The following is a 21,550-nucleotide window of genomic DNA, read 5'->3' as shown; positions in this document are numbered from 1 at the left end:
CCATTAATAAACAGCGTATTTCTGAAACTTAATAAATATATTATACTAGCTTTTACCCGCGACTCCGTCCGCGCGGAATAAAAAATAAAATAAAAAACGGGGTAAAAATTATCCTATGTCCGTTTCCTGGTTCTAAGCTACCTGCCCACCAATTTTCAGTCAAATCGATTCTGCGGTTCTTGAGTTATAAATAGTGTAACTAACACGACTTTCTTTTATATATATATAGAAGATATATTGTACAAAATACTTCATGATCATTTCGTACTAACATAAGGTTTCATTTTTTCCTCTTGCCATGAGAAAGTTTTTTACATGAATACATAAAAATGTCATTGCTTACGTTTTTTTGAATAATGTGTTTATAATAATAAGATTAGTTGCGTTAGGTGATTTAAGTTCCCGTTACAATGCGGCGTCACTTCTCGTCACCGATTCTAGTTTTTTATGCACATGCGCGGGAAATGTAGACCATTTCCTCACCTCTTACACCAATCCTCTAATTATTATGGTCGTCGTCTAACCTTTGTTATGGAACAAAACTATTGTAATTTGTAACCAGGATTAAGATTGAGTAGGAAGTGGTTTGGTACTTGGTTGGTTAAAAACAAATTAAAAACACAGTTACACAAAGATAACACGGAGTTAAGATTGGACAAGTTTAATGTGAGAAAGTTATGCGAAAAAATATGCGACATGTTAATACTTCACTTATAATTCACATAGCGATCGCGAAAAGAGGAACCATGGTCATTGGCATGGTGTTGAATCGCGCGCCACGCGAACACCGCGCCGTGAGAACGCGCCTCTTGACACCATACATATTTTGTCTTTGACTTTTAAAAGAAAGGATTTATTAAGAGCGTACATTCCACTGCCAAATAAAAACAATAAGTTCTAAACTTGCTTGTGTGTTTACTTGTTTTGAGTGCATACATTTCTGAGACAGTTAGCGTTCATAAAGACGTTTCAATTTAACGAAAGTGCCAGCACGTTCTCAAAAGTAGTAGAATTTATTAAGTACAATAGCGGCTCTTTGTCTAGTCCGTTTGTATATAGTTAAAGTATTTTGTAAATACAACACACCCATTTTGTTATCTTAATACATTATATATTATATAATTCAATGTCTTTTACATAATTTAAATAACTTTTTAATTAAACGATTTTTAATCAATATGCTATAATTTTGGCATTTATTAGGAAATTTAATATCAAGATCATATTTGCATAAACTATCGAATATTATTAAAAAAATATATTATAATTCGACTTTATGGCTACGTCAATTATTTCATGATAAAACTCTTGTTTCAACGTATACAGGAATTTTCTAATCCCAACAAATTCGCTAGCAATGCCTGCGAAACATTCCGGTATGTGAGGCTGTCATGTGTGCGAGCCGGACGCGACAGTTGCAGAGCTTATTAAAAATGTCCGGGATAGCGGAGAGCCGGACATGCGCGCCTCGGAAGCGGGAGATAACTGCGTTGTTAACGGATAGGTATATAGGCCGCAACGGACCGAATGCCGAGAAAAAACGATGACCGCTTCTCTGCTGATGAGTTGCGAATTTTCGAGTTATATAAATACCCCTTGTGTTATTGTTTTTACGTTTGTACTTTGCGACATGTTTAATCTGCCAGTTTACAGTCATGATTGTTACTGGAATTCGACCACAGTAAATAATAAATTCAATGAAGCATTGATGTTTATAAAATCTGTAGGTGCATCTTCTATTTTAATGTAACATACGTTATGAGTAAAAACACTTTTAATGCCAGATTCCTAAAATCTAGAAAAAACATATTCAAATTTTTTGTTACGCTAGAATTAAACAAATTACTAATGTAGGATAGACGAGGCACAAAATGTAAAGCACAGTTGATTAGAATCCATTGAGATGAGCCACTTCCTTTTCCTTAATGCGCTAACGAGCTTCTCGGAGCGAACGAACGAACGCATTGCTCTTGATAAAATAATTTCTTGGATTGGATTATTCGATTCCTAAAGATTGAGGACATATACTTTAGTTATAATAATTTGTAATGTTACACCGGAATTTAACTTGGACGTGAAAATTTCAATTTGTATGTCGAAAATTAAAACAAATGCTGTCAATTCAGTTAATTAAATGCGATTAAAAATGAATGAGTCACCTTCGTGTGAACATATTCTTTTACAGTTAAAATCGAAGTTAAAATGAAAAATAAAATACTTAAACTTTTAAAAGAAATGTTAAGTGAACGGTACAGGCGCGGCGCCGGACCGGAGCCGGGCCGAGTTGGAGATGACAAATTCCATTCCAGAGCGTTCCTCTTCCAGTGAGAGTCACACAATGAGCGCGCCGTCCCCTGCAACGGGACTCGCACGCACTACAACCTCTCACTTATTTGTTTTCGTGGAATACAAAAACACGTTAAGGCTCAGTGGAATCTTTGAAACCGGATGCTCGCGGCCGCCGGAAGTTCCCCTTTAATCTCAAAATGGCCACGGCGAATGATTTAACAGAGCAAGAATTTTTCTAGTCGACTGGCCACTAAATATTTTGTGAAACGATCGCGTGGGGGCAAACTTTTTTGGTCTGTTATTTTTTCACATCCGCGCCGCGACCGCGAGTCGCGTCGCCGGCTGTGGTCTTCACTAAACCAATAATTTCGCCTCTCTCTTTGATAATTTAGAACATAAAGATTAAGGGACTTTCGACAAATATTCTTTTGTTATTTACACGAAGTAAAAACATTTAGGTGTATGAGGTTTTAGTGTTGACGTTGCTTGATCATTCATAAATAGCTACGCTATTATTTTTTATGTAAATTATAATTGTGGCAGAGGAAGTGTTAAATTTAACACCATAGCATCGATTACGGAGTAGAATTACAACTAGATCAGCTAATTGACAACATGTGTTAATCAAGCAGTTTGTTATATTAAAGTCTTGTTCATACTGCATCATGTTAAATAATTATTTTTAGTTTATAAAAAAATGCCATTTTAAAAAATAACTATTATTTTTCAATATGTTTTATGATTAATTTTAAATTTGAACTAAGTTAGGCTGTCTGGAATATTATAAATTCGAAAGGGTTCAGTCAGTACATTTCTATGCAGATGTTTCTCTGGTTGAAACTTATAGTTACACGTGTCGCATAGACACGTGCCGCAGCGGGCATCGAATCGGTGACATATTTATGGAAAATTATTTTGTTTTCAGGAAAGCGATATTATTCGATTTGTATACTTCTCATTACGTTATTAATAAGCAGTCGTTACACACGTCATCGTATTGCTCTTACTCGTGCCGCTTTTATCCAATGAGCAAACTTGACTACTAAAACTTTTAAGGTACCTCGTCCCTTAAAGGTTACCCCCAATCATTACAAGATTCGTACTTCTTGGCGGTCGTAGTTAGCTGCAAGATCAGTTTTTGCATATCAGTGCCATTGTGGGTGTGGGGAAGCGCACGTTTTTATTCCCTGCCGATACCCAAACTTGTTCAGCGTCTCATTCGAAATACCAAGCCGCCATAGACTTTGAATGGTACTATACCATGATATGCCGTACTTCTGTTTCGACTGCATCTATTACTTAGTGTACACTAGGCTAGCTTGGTAAACTAAGACCAAGTCAGTCCCTAATAAGGTAGGCTTGAAGGATGTTTGCTTGTGTTCAGGTAAGCTATACGGCGCTCTGGGGCGTCGCGGAGGGCGCGTGGTGGGCGGAGACCTTCAGAGTGGTTCTGCGGCGTTCCGCGTGGCGGCGCTGCTGCCCGTCGCAGAGAGCTTTCGGTTCGCCATCGACCTGCGCACGCACACCTCCGGCCTCGCAGCACCACAGCTGCTCTTCAGCCATTGGGAGGTAAGAACGATTTACATAGCCTCTGTTTTAAAAAATGTTAACCGTCTCTTTCTATCACGGTATATAAGAAATAGTAAATGGTTTATTTCACAGTTAGATGTTTAAATAATTTTAATATTAAAGCAAAATTAATAATATCAGGTGATCAACATCGATCCATTCTGGCAGCCGCGTACTGACGAGGAATACTTACACTGGGGTGAGAAATGGGACGGCGTCAATCGCGCCAAAGCGTACGTTGACATGGTGCGAGCGCGCAAAGGACTCGCCACAGACAGACAGCTCGTGTTACACGCTGAGAAGCAGAGGACGCTCTCTAAGAAGAAATAACTCGTACGAATATAACAATATTCGAAGTAATAATTATCATATTACGAAATTGGACTATTTTTCCAGTTCAGATATGTCACCACAGCCGTAACTACAGTATAACGAAATAAAAAAGGTTATATGTATCAATGTCAGTGTCACAGCGATGAAAGTCTAAGGTAAAATGTTATGAACAAAATGTTATAAATATTTTGAAAAAATATTCAATTTGTTTGTTGTTCAATGTGTAAAGTATTATTTTTTTGTTAAGCTTGTTTATAAAAACGACGATTGAAATTTGTACGTTTCTATTAATTAAATATATTATTTAAATAAATATGCAAATTTTATTGAATTGTCTTTGTGTAGACCAGTGATTGTCAAACTTATTTCCTTCAACGCCCCCTTTGAAAATCAATTATATTTCAGAGCGCCCTAATTTTTATTCAGCCCTAAAACTTAAAAACCATAATTTCATTACTTTAATTAATTTCAATGCCCCCCATTTTTTGGGCCCCTTATCGCCCACTTTGGGAAACACTGGTGAAGAGTATGATAAAACTTCATTTTGTTTCAATTTTACAGCAAGTCGTCAACAACAAGTGTTCTGTGAGTTTCCATTGTCAAAACACCAGGTAAATAAAACAACTATACAATATTATCAATTATGTATTTACATTAAATAACAAACAACCCATTTTACTGTATTTACAATTTTAATTCTACAACAAATTAAATGTAACAATATTTTTTATAAATAAACAAATACAATGAAATAAATCATTTGAAAAAAAATATATAATGACGTCTTGTAATAAAAAAAACACTTGTAATAAATTAGTTTTTTCTGAATACTTGAGGGAAAACATCAATTTTTGACTATATTAAACATTTTTTTTTACAATTTACACGAAGTTCAATAATGGATAAATAATCCGAAAAAAGTTTATTTTTATAATTACATAGTCAACTAGAAAATTAACAAGTTGCTTTTTAAAAGTTACGAAATAACAGAAAAAGAGAGCTCACACATCATTAAAATTGGCACAAATTATTGTTTTTCTCTTGAAAAAGGTTTCTATAAATTTTTTAATTCATTGTACTCATCAAAACATAGATGGCGCTGTATTGTATTGCAGATAAAAATGCAAATCCATTAAAAATATAGGTCAAATAAAAATAAATTAAATTAAGGAATTCAAAAGGCAACAAGACCCTTTGATTTTTCATAAACATTTTTAAATGTTTTGACCTTAATTATATCCATCCATACAATTCGTCAAATTAAATATTTTTGGTGGTTAATAAGTATTTAGTATTACCAATTTATCTCAAACATTCTCAACAATATTGACAACTGAATCAAGCAAATTTAAAAATATTCAATAATCTTTTAATTTCAATAAAATGTCCAATTAAAAAATATAGAGGGAAAGAAAACCTTGATCTTGCAATTTTAACTCAAAAGTATCAAGAAATTAAAATTCACAAATACTAAAGCCAGATAACAAGTTGGATTAAAGTTGAACTAAATATAATTTTACGTATAGATAAAATAATTATTTTAAAATGCGTTCTTTTTACATTGCAATTATTGTGATTTACTTAAAAAAACACGATAAATGAATCGCTACAATAATTTTTCTACAGATTAAATATTGTACAATTTATTTCTATAACTAACGTATATTTCAAATCATCAAAACATTTGTCTTTGGCAATAAAATGATCCGCGAAATTATCACGAAGTTATAATTTTGGTTTAAAATGGTAACTAAATAAATAACAGTTCCCAAAACCAAACCAGATTGTCTAACCATGAGTTCTCACTGCCGAAACATCTACATAAAAAAAACATTATAAATAGTACGAGAGAAAAGATTGTTTTTTTTACAAATGTTTCGGCAATGGAAACACAATTTAAATAATATTAAAATTAATATCAACTAATCACAAGATTATTGCACTAAAATTCTTTAAACAGAAAATCTAAAATAACAAATATATTACAATGAACAATGTACATCATTTAAATACTTTACATCGAGGTCAATTTTCGACCTTAACACTAAAGGGATAAGGTTCAATTTGCTTTGCATTATTGAAAATTGAAAATTTTTTTACACTATTAAATTAAGTACGTAACTAGTGATACTAAAAAATTACACCTTGAGCTTTGCTATAGACTAGAATATTACACAATAGGGTATTTCACTATTTTTACAAATAAAATTTAATTTAGGCACTAAAATGTGCTAAAAAAAGAAAAATTTATACCAATATTAGATAAATCATAAATAAAAATGTCAATCAATAAAACAAAATTTAATATTAAATTCATATCTAGATAAAATTTTCAAACGGAATCAATCACGTGATAAACGAATTTTTATTCCGACAATTCCTAAAAACATAATTATTTGTTGGAATATTTAATGGAATTATTTGTGTTTATTTCTTAAAATTATCAATGTTTTAAGATAGAAATTAGGATTACTGGACAAACATCCGACTCAAAGGACCAATATAGTAAAATACCCTATTTTATAAAAAAAAACCGGCTTCCATTAAAAATGTGTTAATTTTCTACGATACAGATTATTGGCAAGAATTCAACACAAAGATAGACATTTGCTATCTGTAGCTCTATCTGCAGTACAATCTGTAGCTCTATCTGCAGTACAATCTTTAGCTCTATCTGCAGTACAATCTGTAGCTCTATCTGCAGTACAATCTGTAGCTCTATCTGCAGTACAATCTGTAGCTCTATCTGCAGTACAATCTGTAGCTCTATCTGCAGTACAATCTTTAGCTCTATCTGCAGTACAATCTGTAGCTCTATCTGCAGTACAATCTGTAGCTCTATCTGCAGTACAATCTGTATCTCTATCTGCAGTACAATCTTTAGCTCTATCTGCAGTACAATCTGTAGCTCTATCTGCAGTACAATCTGTAGCTCTATCTGCAGTACAATCTGTAGCTCTATCTGCAGTACAATCTGTAGCTCTATCTGCAGTACAATCTGTAGCTCTATCTGCAGTACAATCTGTAGCTCTATCTGCAGTACAATCTGTAGCTCACTGGGCTAATTATTATGTGATCGCGGAATGTAAATAACTCTTACTATTTACTAGCACCATAATTATATCCGGTAAATAAAACATATACAAAATTGTGAAACTAAAGCATTGTTAGAAACAAATGTCCTTTCTCTGTCGCACATCTTGTACTACTAACTTTAGACATAGTATTTTATATAATTAATCTAATCTCAGCTCTTGAATGGTCTAGCTAATATTTCTAGGATGTAAATGAAATAATTGGAATGAATTCAGTTGATTTACTCGTGACGTAAATAAACTTGAACACTTAAACAACGAGGAGAATAAATACGGTCACCCATCCATTATTATATTTTGTGTTTAACACAAATATTAAATGCCTCAAAGGCATGAGTTTTTTTGCAAAGCAAGTGCACAAAACGATGACGTCACACTGCACCAAAAACCGAAATATCTTTGGGTATTAAGGACTATCTTTTTAAAACTATAAACCATTTCCCTCTAATCAAATAAAGGTATTTTTGATTTTTTAAAATAGCTAACGACGAACGGAATAATAAAAATAAATGCATATATATGTTAATCTATGTCAAATCCAGGATAAAAAGTAGGCTTTTGGGATATTATCCTAGACATTTAATATATTAAATGTAATTCAAAAATTCTTGAGACATTTATCATTAATTAAAATAGGAAACGGCTAATACTCATGTACTTATATACGGTGTCGGCACCGACTAGTTTCGAGCCAATCAGGGGCACTTTACCAGAGTGAGTGGGACTGGTATTATTTCGCGGACGCGGCCCGGCGCTCACTGACTAGTCTAGTCGGTGCCGACACCGGACAAATGTACGTGTTTTAGCCGTTTCCTATTTTAGTTAGTAATTCAAACAAATATTGTATCCTTTCGGTACCTCAATTATTGGTTATTTGACGGATGTTTTGTACTTGTCTGATTTATTTTGAAACATTTAAAAACTCAATAAAAATATAAAAATTCCAAACCTACTAATACTTGACTCTTATCTTCCATTTCCCGGATCGACTTACGATTTGACTAAAATCATATGTACAAGTAACACCGCAATTCATCGCAACTGCACAAGTTAATGTACATGGACTATGTCCGTGCGGGGCGTGTCTTGGGGCGGGGGCAGAAGGCGGGGCCGGGAGCGGGGCGTGCGCTAACTGAAGGCAGTGTCGTTGGGCACGTCATGCCCCATGTCTGTCAGAATCACCCCCGACAGAGTCTCTAGAGACTGTCGCACCTGGAACATAAATATATGACATAAGACCTGGATGATTACTGATGGACTGGAATATTGTGACGTCATAGCTTAATTAGGCTATGATCAGGTCGTGTATATTATGTACTTTTCTAAAAGGTTTTTTTTATATCAAAAGGTGACAAACAAAAGCAAACGGACACCTGGATTCGCCGAAATAGCGACCATTGCCCATAGACATCCGCAAATGCAGATGCATTGCTTACCTTTAATCAACGAAGAAGTTGACGCACAGAAAGAAAATATTTCTCCTTCGTTTGCGTTCCCTCTTCCGCCAAATCCACTTCCCCTTCCCTTTCCTAATAGGAAAAGGGTGGGAAGGGAAAAAGGACTAAAATTAGGCCTCCGGCACCACATTCATCAGATGAAACGGGGAAAAATGATTGTATGTGTTACCTTGGTGAGCAGCAGCAGGTTGGTGGAGAGGAAGGAGTGCAGCTCGTCTGCAGCTCGGCCGTGCAGCCGCGAGCGCCACGACACCAGCGCCGCGTACACCTCGCCTCCTGACATCACCCGCGCAGGCTCCTGCACACCACCTCCATACATCACATACATACATACATACATACATACACAATATTCTCTTATTTTATTTACATTCAATACCTAAACATTCGCATTTAACATTAACAGAAAGTAGGGCTTCTATTGATGTAATTTTAGACCGTTCATTTCAAGTACAAGTCAAGAGCTTCGCATTTCAATAACTTATTAACTCTGTTTCGATCAACTCTATGTTGGAGGTAAGTTTGTCTATGTGTTTGATGTTACCTCTGCATGTGCCAGTCTGTACGCGAGGTATGCCGCGGAGAGTGCCAGCAGCGCGGCCAGCAGCGCCAGTACCGTCTGCCAGCCCCGCGACCCCCCACTTGCGCACGCGCCCCCCGTCAGCAGCGCCGGCTGGATCACCGCCCCGCCCACCGCCCCGCCCACTCCGCCTGACACACACACATATACTACTTAATACAACTCTAACAACTAAATACATACAACTATTATAATTTCAACTTGTTTTAAATGCCTATGAACTCCGGGTACTCCTTGCTCATTTGCCACCTTTACGAGGAATCAGGGTCACCACAAATAGTAACTTGACTCTCTAGTTAAACAATCATATGGGTCACATAATGACTAAGAACCTGCAGCTATAAGGGGGTCCGTGGGGTCTCTGGTGGGCGCGTCCGTGTGGTCCGCACCCGCCGAACTGCTGTCGTCCTCGGGCGAGTACTCCGAAGCTTCCAGCTCTACTTCCGAAGATCTTAACTCCTGGAAAAACACATCACAAACTTTAAAACATGAACTGAACTAAGATTTCCATGGAACTTTGTTCAAGTCTCGGACGGGATCTATTTACTTAAAAAAAATGAGGGGGGCCTCATAACAGACAGCAGGAGTGTAGAGAGAGCTATAAAGGTGGCATGTAACCTGCGGCGGTGGCACTGCGAGCTCGGGCAGACGCGCCGCCTTCCACACGTGCATCATGAGCTTGTAGGTGGAGTCGCGCGACAGCAGAGAGCCGAACACGTGCCGCTCGTCGCGCGTGCACACGCCCACCGCGTTGGGGATGATGCGCGCCACCTTCTCCTTCGTGATGCGCAACACCGACGTCGTCGGGATCAGCAACTGGTCACGAGGACAACTCGTATTGCAATACTTGAACACGGCTAATGTTAAAAACCGAAACGAAAAAGATCTCGAGGTAACTAATAGGGCCATCATTCCAACACATATTATACACATTTATCTTCGTAAACTGCGATGGCAAATGAGTATTGGCCAACCTGTTCTTGAGCTTGAGCTTCTTATATGTTGAAATTTAAAATTTGCATAAATTATTCTACGTTGATCACCAAGTCTATAGACGATATAGATTTAATTCCAAGATAGAATAGACGAGTAATAGCAGAAGAAAAAGAAGAAAAAGTTTCTTTATAATGTTACAAGTTAAAAAATTTATACTGCAAGTACATCCCATTAACTTTCACGTTGTTCATGAAGGTCATTGAACCAGTATACTGTCACATCGGAACCGATCAGTAATCATCAGATCAACGTCCTAGACCTCGCTAAGATAGAAAAAATCTATTACAAAACATCATAATATGCATAATCAGAGTTCAATTGCCTCTTACTGTGCCAACAGCAAAATAATACGCTGTTTCGCAATCGTTTGTGCCTCGTCAGTTGATAATTTAAATATGTTTTGCTTAAAACCTAATTATTAAATAAACGTTATCGGAATATTTGGTGTATAGAGGTTATCGCAATGGCTGTATAACGTTTTTTTTATATACGTGGAACACAATTTTATATTCATAATTGTACTTATAATGAATTTAAAGCATGCTCTAATGAAATTTCGTTACAATGTACATCAAAATTGGAATTAAATCACATAAAGAAAATAGAACTTTTTCGCACGACTTCTGTTGTGAAAACATTAGTTAAAAATAATGTCAATTGCAAAAAAAATATTAAAAAGTTACTTGTATCCTACATACCTTGGTGACATATCCGAACACGTTTGAGTAGAAGGCGAAGTAGTTCTTGGTGATGTAGAGATGACCTTGAAGTAAGAGGTCACCGACTAGAGCGCATGAGTAATCTGAAATCATTAATATGCAACCACTGAGAACTTGAACTTAATCGATATTTCATATTTATAATTCAGCTTTACACAACTTCTTATATGTATACTTAATACATTTATAATTAATGAAAGCTTTGATTGCATCGTGTAAAATATATGTAAAACTATAATATGTAATGTCACAAAGAGGAAAAAGCTATTAGTATTTGAATTTATAAATAACTATCTGACGCCCACGACTCCATTCAAACGGATTAAAAAAAACTTAATTAGTATCCTGTGTTATTCCAGACTATGTTCACATATAGTATGCCAAATGATTTGTTGATCCGTTTTGAAGATACTTTCTAACAAACATCCATCCGTCCATCTAAACATTCGCATTTAAAATTTTAGTAAGATTGAAAGAGCTTTGGGCTTTATATCATAGACATAAGGGTTATATTATATATATTTTGTTACCATAGTACAATTAAAGGACCTCTAAAAATGGAATACTGCCATTTGACATCCACCGCTATCAACCAATAAACACACGAGTCAAAGTCTCGCATTACAACAACAAAATATTGACACGCGAGATTAGATTATATTATGTAGTTATGTTAGTGTAGGGTATAACTTGACTTACAGTTGAGCACGCGCTCGTCGGGCCCCACTTGCGGAAAGTGTCGCTGGAACTTCTTTTGTCGCGCCTTGCCGGGCGGTTTGCCATCCGCCGCGCCCGTCGCGCCCACCGCACCACCCCCCGCGCCATCCTCCTGCGGCCCGAGAGCCGACACGCGAACCGACGGCGCTGAACCTGACAGCGGCTTCACTACATGCCTGCAATTAAGTAATTTTTTGAAAACAACACGGTAGACCCAGACCTAACAGAAGACAGGCGAAAGACACTTCTACGTTTCTTCTAAGCAAACGATGTATTGCAGACCTTTATCCACTAAAATGGCTTACAATGTAATTCCTAATGTCGATGAATACTTAATCTTAAGATCATAGTTACAAAGCCATTAGATCTCATTTTATCAGAAATGTTACAAAGAACGACAATCACATCATAAATAATTATAAGTTGTTATATGTTGAAACCTCATAACTGCGCAAGACACGAGAATAACAATGCGAGATAAATGCTTTTTTTTTGTAAAGTAACTTGATTTATTTATAATTGTAGATGACGAGAACCTATCATCGTAATTTTTACTACAACAAAACAGAATCGAATTTTAACTTTTTTCGTAATAATAGTATGTAATTATTAAATTTTCAACTAAACAAATATTAAAGTTGTCTTTTTATCGAGAAATAAACTGAACGCAAACATTGTCATTTTGCTTCGTTGGTTTCGTTGTTATCATTTTGAGAGATTGAAAAGCGTGGAAAAAAAATTCGCAGTTGCAAAACATTATCAACAAACATCGAACTATTATTGACTAGTCGTTTATTACTGAAACCAAAATCCCCGTTTAAAACATACTGTTAAATCTGTTTCGTCAAAGACAATAAGAGGGATGTTAATATCTTTATACAGGATTTTGGTCTCAGAAGCCAACGATTAATCGTGCCAAATCACCCAAAACAATGGCATATCGTCTCTATCATTCAGGGGCTACGATAAAGTGTATTTAGATGACAACACAATAATTATTTTTTACGTTACATCAAAGTTATTCAATGTTGTACGTTATTATGGTTCGCCAGTCCATCAATCTTGGCACTTGGCGGTTAAACACAACGTAAGAAGTATGTTAGTGATAACGCATCGCAATCAAAGTCATGTTTACACCAATCCTGTTCCATTGTGCGACTACGCTTGGATAAACATTAAGTGACAGCATTTCCTTGATACAAATTAATGAAAAATTTACTAACATTTCTGCGGTAATAGATTTTAAAAATCAATTATTGATCGTAGATTTTCAACTAAAAATCAAATTTTATTCTTATCTGTTACCAATCGTTGAATTAACTAGAATTTAGGTTTATCATACGAATGTCTAATCTATGTCTTATTGTCAAACAGGTGTGCACAATATAAAGATAACGTTGTAGTAAATGATAAACCAATGTGTCAAATTTAAAAGTAAATACATTATAACTGTTTGCGATTCAAAAGTACTGCACTTTAAGGAATCTAAAGAATTATTAGTTGAACTCAAAATGTCAAAGAAAAGACGGAGAAACAGATTTAGGGTTCCGCCGCCATATTCATAAATACTTCCACTTCACGCCTTTCTTCTGCCTGGTATTGCACAGATTGATAGAGCCATTCATGTCGTAAACTTTTCACGTAACTGGTTTTTTTTTTATTATTAGAGAAAATGACCTACTTCTTAAGGAAAGTGACTACCATTATCCCAAAATCGTCGCACTTATGGGACAAACTAAAAACAACTGATCGAAAATCTTTCCGTTGTCAGGTTATATGCATTCGGGTTGTGTTATTCCCGTTGGGGAGATCGGAAATTTATTCTTTTCAATACATCACCAAGGTATGAATATATACCTTAATCATTCATCAATGCAAGTTCCAGATACATTATTCACAACAACAACTACGTAAGTGATCGTATATTAAAGAGGTTAACTGTACGTACTAGTGACGCACGTATTTATCTATAAGTCAAGATTATTTTGTATCATGGTTCAATAGGTAATGCCGAGCTTACCTAACCGTAAGTTTCCACTGCCCAAAAACCCTTACAAAAGACAGTTGGGGATTTCAAGGGAAATGACAGATGTAACTTTGTAAGTTTGTTTTTCTACAAATGTATCAGTAATACAAGCCTATTAGGGTTATGACACATATATAAATATAGTATACAAGTCGTTGCCTGCGGATTCTTCTGCGTGGAATTAAAAAAGCATAAGTAATCTATGTGTTCTTCCTGACAGTGTTCTACATCTATACTAAATTTCATCCATACCCATGCAGCCGTTCTGAAGATAACTTATAACAAACATCCATCCTTCAATGCATTTTCGCATTTATAATATTAGTAAAAAGTAAGGCTTATTAAAGACGAGTTTGAAAACATTGAGATTATAATGAAGTAAGTAAACATATTGAATCTTCTTCAATTCATAAAAATAACTTCAAGACAATAACCGTTGCCACTAATAAGGGTCAAGTGGTGTATGACCACGACCTTATCGGTCGAAAATATCGCTTTTTATAACACAGCAAGATTACACGAACAGGAAGTTCACGTGATCATGTTTATATTTTATAATACACATATTACTGCATTCGTCAGAAAACAATACTACTTCTATATGTTTGTTATATTAGACACACTTTAAGACAATAAGATTGTAATATTTCTATACATTCTGATAATATAAAGAGGAACGATTTCATTTTTGAGAAAACAACTGCTACTGAAGAAGCTACACTATCCCCGGGTGACATCTTACTAATAATATAATTGCATAAGTTTGGATGTATGGATGTTTGTTAAAAGTTATCTCCAAAACGGTTCAACGTATATCGACGTAATTTGGCACAAATGAAGAACATAGTCTGAAAAATAAGCTACTTACTAAGATTTTTTTAAATACCGCATAGACGAAGTCGTGACAGCTAGTAGACCATATTTATTAATAATATTTTTATTAATTTCTGGCGGACGAAGCCGCGGTCAAATACTATTATATTATATATGCATAATATATCCATGTAGACGTTCTAAAAGTTAATAACAAAACATATACCATTAATCTTATGAACCCTGGGTTATATTCTAGAGCATAAGTGCACAAGGCTCTGCATATCTTACATATTAAATCCGCTAAAAGCAATATACCGCTCAGCCCATACTATATTTTAATTGAGGAACAATTCTTACCCATTGGTTTCTTGATTCAAACGTAATTTGAAAGATCCTTCGTTGCTCGATTCGTCGGAATATTCGAATGAAACGTTATCCACCATACTTATGTATTCACAACATTTACAATTTAAGTCGCTCGTTGTTTTTATGAATCATAACAAATTGTTAACGTTCAACATTATATATGCACAGCTGTCGAATTTACAACGACGTCACATATTAATAATACGGAAGGATCCGTGAGAACCGAAGTATCGGAATAAGTTCAAATAAATGCACTGTTTTATCAAATGAAATGGATTCACTACGAACAGCTAAATATTGAAAGCTATGCATGAATATATGCAGTGTAGAGTAAAAATTAATTAGTTAAGACTTAACACTGACCTATCTAACAATGTCTTGTTGCACCTTAATTATAAAATACAAGATCAAACAAGTACATAAATGAAATTCAATGTGATTTGCTAAAAAATATGAATCAGATTATGTATTTTAATGTCACAGTTCTTTTGCTTTGTAGGAAAACAAGAGCACAGGAATTTATATGGAATCTAACGCTAACCGGTAAAAATTGTATCACAAGAACAACGGCGACCTTCCGTGCACATTTCACGATAAATCACAAACACACGCTCACTAAATCTGTTGTCCGTTGGATTGTAATATTGTAAGCTTAGGAAAAACATAGACAACGGACACGATAGAAGCACCCGGGCCGCGATCCATAAAATAACTGTTGATAAACTAACGCGCGCACACTTATCGATTGTACATCGAACACGGATTAATTTATCGGCAAAGATAAGATAAACGTCCACTAGTCGAGCGTGGCGGATTACACGTTTTTGATATTTCTAGGAGCGCGAAATGTGATCAATCTCGAATCTGTATTGGAGGGTTCATCGACCTCGTAGAGCGGTGAAAAGGAGACCGTTAAGAGACGGGTCATCGTCGCTAACGTCCAATTCGCGAAATATCCGAGCCTCCGCGGGCGGCGCGCGAGCAGGCACTGCCAGTGTGGCGCACGCGCAGCGCTGCAACCGCGATCGCCCGACGCGATGTGAACCACGATCATTTATCAACACGAGGTACGGTGAGACAAAACAATTGCCCTGGAAGTTAAACTGATTATTTTTCAATCCATCTTGAAAATTATCCGTCGATAGTAGACATGATCAAATAAATTTGCAATAAATATGAAGAAAACATTAAATTTTTTATATTACAAAATGATAGTTATATTAAGAAAGTATATATCCCAAAACTTCCGCAATCGAAGTGTATATTAATCTTATTCTGATACTTGTTACAGTTGCCTTTATATTTGTTATGATTTCTTTATAAAACAAAACAAAACACTTCCCGTGCCGTTTCTTACAATAAATAATACAAGAAAAAAAAATACTTCAATGTTAGAAGTGAACTCATAAACCGAGGTTAATTAAATTATAACTTCTTTGGAAACCGCCGATTTAATTATTTAAACTTTCGTAAGGCAATATTATAAAATAAATATAAGAGGGCTACTCATGCTGCAGAATTTCGGATAGGCTCGAAACGATTCTGTGCCGACACCGAATAATAGCGTGAGCTGTTTAATATTTAGTTTACTGCTCATTAATTTAAAAATCAAAATATGTAATAATTTGTTATCTATTCTTACAGTTTTTACTTTACTAGTCTGTTTTCTTTAAACAATAAAAAGTTACAAACTTTTGGCCTGTCGCTACAAATCAATGGCTCTACTTTGATGGCCACTAATGTGGCCCAGGGGATACTATAGTTGTTTTGTTTTCAATAAATCTATATATATAAAAGAAAGTCGTGTTAGTTACACTATTTATAACTCAAGAACGGCTGAATCGATTTGACTGAAAATTGGTGGGCAGGTAGCTTAGAACCAGGAGACGGACATAGGAACTTTTTTTATCTTGTGTGCATTTTTTTTATTCCGCGCGGACGGAGTCGCGGGTAAAAGCTAGTTTATTATATTTTGCCGTCTGTACACGTGCAATTCGCATGAATCGACAGCGACTCGGGATCGAGTAAATTATCTATGTTGATTGAACAAATGGGCACAACTCGTCTCGTTTACGTTTGTGACGTGCGTCGACTCTAGCCACCGCTAGTTGAATGGAAACGTGAGATGCCATTAGACGGATAAAGACGTGCTTTTTAATGACCGAAACCAATATTCAATCCGCTCGGATCGATCTGGTTATATTTTTTTACTTTGTATGTGAAAAAGTATGAAAATGGGTCGATCGGCATCTAAACGATAGATCAGGTATTTTGAATATTAAATTGCAATTCTTTGATTATTTAAATTTGAAGGAAATGAATTATTAAAATACATAAATTATTATAATTCAGTAACTTCTCAAGACAAACTATTAATTACATTACATGATTTTTCATTAAGCGCCATTTTTAATATAATTTCATCAAAATAAACATAAGTGTGTCGAAGCTTTTTAGTTGTTTTGCGGCAATCTGTTGCGAACCACGAGTCCACTCGTTAGATAGGACATAAAACACATGGCTAATGTTAGCATATGGTTAATTGCGATTATTTGACCTTGAATGTCGTATACCAACCAAAAAATTGCGAGTTAAAATTGTGCAAATATACAATAAATCATTCAATGTAAAATATTACAGCAAAATTTAATAGCAGTATGTACATTTATATTCAACTAGCTGTCGGTCGCGACTCCGTCCGCGCGGAATTAAAAAAAAAAACATTATAAGTAGCCTATGTGTTGTTACAGACTATGATCTAAATCTATGCCAAATTTCATCGAGATCCGTTGATCCGTTCTGGACATACCTTCAAACAAACCATCCATCAATCCATCTTAACATTCGCATTTATAATATTAGTAAGAAGTAAAATAACTTGCTATCGCCCGCGACTCCGTAAAATTTTCCTTTATTACCTTTTGACGATATTGGAACTCTTAAAAGGGGTCAATAAAACATGATATTATTTACTACAGTTGGTATGAGAAAGAAAGAGAAAGGACGAGATGACGTCATCAAACAAACGTTACTCCAATCATAATTTTTATTACTATATAAAATACATTCAATTTGACAAAAAAGGCACGAACATATTGCGCCATCGTGATAGCGATAAATAATAATTGCAATGTAATCCAAAATAAATAGTTACTATCTTTGATTACCAGAATTCTGTATTTAATCATATTGATAGTTAAAATCTATGTTTGATCACAATTAGTTTAAGTGATAAATAACGTCGTCACCTCACATGTGTGAATCATATTAGGGTTACTAAGCCATAGTCAACCAACACAGTACGGTAATCGGTTCAGTAGTTTCCGAGCTTATTCAATGCAAACAAATCTTTTCTCTTTACATTAGTATGTGCTTGACCTACGATCCTACTATTACGTGATATGTTCGAAAGATGGCGCGCTACTAAATTCCTATACACTCTGAACGACTCCCAGATACTTGGACAGACACTAGCAACTTGTTTAACAATTTATTTAATATCAAACAACCACGATTATAACCAGTACAAAAATTTGTAAGAAATGAATGGTATGTGAAGATTGCGGAAGTCGATTGGCACGCCTTCTACGCTTCTTAAATCGATTGAGGAACGTGTGTTACGGCTTTATTATTACCGTACGTTACTAATACTACATGTTGTCGTTCATAGAATACTAGTGGCATGGTTTGAATCCCAAATAGTACGACTATTATAATAGACAATTTGTCCAATCGAATTTTCTAGAACAATATATAAAAATAAAATCGTATTTTTCCAACACATTTATACAAATTAAGGCATTAATATTCATAAGATGTATAAAAGTTTTAGCGAATGAATCATTTTATTCATTATTTTATAGAAAATACACTTTGATTATATTAAGTATATTAAATTGACCAAACTTAACTCAACTCTGTTTAAACTTAACTCTGTTTTGTACACGTCAAATTTAGCAAACCTTAGTTAATTACTGCATATGGATAGGAAATAAACGTCCTCGACTGTACCTTAGGCCGTCGTACACAGAGTTAATCACCCGTATGACAGCCCATGCATTTTGTTGCTGCATGTCTTGGTAGGAGGGTGCCATGTTATCACATCACAAAAATAAACACCTAAAACACCGCGTAACATTCGACAAACACGTTTTACACAGATCACGGTATAATGGCGACTGATTACCTACATCAAACATTGAACCAATCATACTATCGTAGATTATCTATATTACATTTAGTAATCAAGTTCAGTGGAATAAGTACAACGAGTAAGCTATCTTGGATACGATTTTCAGGTAGTTTCTAAATGGGTTTCTACTGCTCCAATAATCGTATTAATATATTGTCGTCTCTGTTTTGTACAAGAGAACGAAAAAGATAGCAATATGTCTCAATACAGGTGTCAAGGCAGTAGAATTCCACCGTCAGATTCTCCTATCCAATCATTATGGGTTTTATGTAAGAACCTGTCTCTATAGGGTAAAAGCCGGATAGTTGCCTCGGACGGATACATGCCTCAGTTTCAAATGCTCTATGTTAGACGTATTGACTGTGTTTCTTTTTGATCATAATTAAAAGCGTCCCCCTCGCAGGCCTTAGTGCCGCATAAGCCGTTGAAATAGGCGTATGTGTTTTGTCTGTGTGAGAAAACATCTTCCGCGGCGATACATTGACGAGCGCCAGAATTATATTGGTAAGTAATCTCTGTTAAATATTTTTATAACTGATTGCGATTTCAGTCAAAAATAAATTTCTTTGAGTTCATTAGAGTTTAAATTGCACTGTTTATTAGGTTTTATTGTTAAATATGTTTTGTATATTTCGTAAATAAAAAGGGCAAGTATCCGTATCAAATCGGATAGTTGCCCTACTGTCTTTTGCGGATTGTTGCCCTTTTTTTTTTTTTTTTTTTTTTTTAAAGTCAGGAAATGCGTTTACGCACGCCTACGCCGGGCTGTGCAATGGCGTAGGGAGTGTGGGACTCGCCGGCCACAGAAGGTGACCGGAATACCCACTAAAACCTGACTGCCCTCTAACGCATTATGGCGGGCGCCACGGGAACGCTTTAGCTTTCTTCCGTGGCCCCGCCTGGCGGATTGTTGCCCTGCGGCAACTATCTAACTATACATTGTTAACAAGCAAAAACAGATTTTTTTCTTACTCATTTTTTTCATTTGCTTTTACTGTTTTTTTCTTGGTGATTTTTTATTTGATTTTACCATAGTTTATCTAAAATAAAATAAATAGTCAACAGCAAAATGCCGAAATAGGTGTGAGGCAAGCTGAGGGCTTATCAATTCAAAGAGCGAAGGGTCTAAGCAGAGCCGAATTAGCCAAATTTTTTGATCTGCTCATAACCGTCTTAACTGATAACGATTTGCTAGATAAGCCGGAGCGAATTTTCAATATGGATGAAAGTGGTGTCCAACTCAACAATAAACCAGGCAAGGTATTGGCCAAGAAAGGTACTAGAACAGTGAAATCACTTACTTCCGGTGAAAAAGGCGAAACAATTACCATTGTTGCGAACCGAAATAAATAATAACATTACATTTTTATTTTGGACACTTATTTACTATTTTGGAGTCAATTATTGTTATAATTTTATAATTATAATTTAACTTTAAATAATATTTTATAAAAAATTGTATTTAATAATAAAAACTGATTATTTAAATTAACATAAGTTCATTTTTATTTGAAAATAAAAACAGACGGGCATCTATCCTCACATTGGGCAAGTATCCCCCCAACCATTTTTAACGTTAGGCTAGTATCCGCTATAGTTGGCAACTATCCTCTTTTTTAGAGGTCATATTAAAGTGGATTTACTTAAAATTTATAATATTTATAATTTTTTTATAGTTAGGGTATGTTAGAAGATTAATGAACTATGTTGGAGAATACACTTTGAATAAAAAATGTATTGGTACAAATTTTTTAAAGAAGATTTTTAAAAAGTGTGGCAACTATCCGGCTTTTACCCTATAGTAAATAAACTAAACTAATTTAGTATATATGTTTAGTGTATATATTTCACCAGTGGAAACACACTGTCAACTATATAAGAAAAGGTCTTTTGTTATTGAATTATTTATCAAGTCGCGGTTACATTTTCAAGGAGTATTTATAATATTTGAATAATTCACTTGTTTTTACAATACATACTCCATATGAAGGTGACTTTTAGAAATGTTAACAGCAAAGACTGACAGTCACCGTGATATTTAAGGGATTCATCACTGTATTGCAAGCCCACATGTTTTATTTTAACGTAACAAACGAGTAAGCGATCAACTGATGTAATAGCGAAGTGACCGCTGCCCACAGACATCCGCATTTGCCTTACACATCGTATTGCCCACCTTTAATCTAAACCTCTCTAAATCCAACCATTCCATTTCCCCTTCCTATCCCTTCGTTAAAAGAAAAGTGGTAGGGGAAAGAAGACTAAATTCAGGCCGTCGGCACACACACTCATCAGGCAAAGCGACTTCCATTTGATGCCTGTATTTTGTGTGGTCCTGGATTTTTTAACTAACTGTCGCCCGCGACTCCATCCGCGCAGGTAAAAAAACGTAATT

The 21,550-nt window shown here is 35.3% G+C and overlaps 2 protein-coding genes across 2 annotated transcripts in view; one reads left to right on the top strand and one right to left on the bottom strand.

Annotated features, from left to right (window-relative positions):
* Nucleotides 1-4,290, top strand: part of LOC106716380 (elongation factor-like GTPase 1) — a 67,070-nt gene extending 62,780 nt beyond the window's left edge. Inside the window, exons 10-11 of the mRNA XM_014509893.2 lie at nucleotides 3,674-3,858; nucleotides 4,000-4,290. Coding sequence (XP_014365379.2) covers nucleotides 3,674-3,858; nucleotides 4,000-4,188 — 374 coding nt within the window. The 3' untranslated portion in view covers nucleotides 4,189-4,290. The remainder of the gene's footprint in view (nucleotides 1-3,673; nucleotides 3,859-3,999) is intronic.
* Nucleotides 4,291-8,386: 4,096 nt separating this feature from the next.
* Nucleotides 8,387-21,550, bottom strand: part of LOC106716357 — a 38,415-nt gene continuing 25,251 nt past the window's right edge. Inside the window, exons 7-13 of the mRNA XM_045682998.1 lie at nucleotides 11,738-11,931; nucleotides 11,018-11,121; nucleotides 9,942-10,139; nucleotides 9,656-9,782; nucleotides 9,288-9,454; nucleotides 8,913-9,041; nucleotides 8,387-8,498 (exon numbers count right to left, since the gene is read on the bottom strand). Coding sequence (XP_045538954.1) covers nucleotides 8,415-8,498; nucleotides 8,913-9,041; nucleotides 9,288-9,454; nucleotides 9,656-9,782; nucleotides 9,942-10,139; nucleotides 11,018-11,121; nucleotides 11,738-11,931 — 1,003 coding nt within the window. The 3' untranslated portion in view covers nucleotides 8,387-8,414. The remainder of the gene's footprint in view (nucleotides 8,499-8,912; nucleotides 9,042-9,287; nucleotides 9,455-9,655; nucleotides 9,783-9,941; nucleotides 10,140-11,017; nucleotides 11,122-11,737; nucleotides 11,932-21,550) is intronic.

Source organism: Papilio machaon, chromosome 20 (genome assembly GCF_912999745.1).
Source record: "Papilio machaon chromosome 20, ilPapMach1.1, whole genome shotgun sequence".
In the NCBI taxonomy this organism is placed as follows: domain Eukaryota; kingdom Metazoa; phylum Arthropoda; class Insecta; order Lepidoptera; family Papilionidae; genus Papilio; species Papilio machaon.
This window is presented reverse-complemented; position numbering and strand designations above follow the sequence as displayed.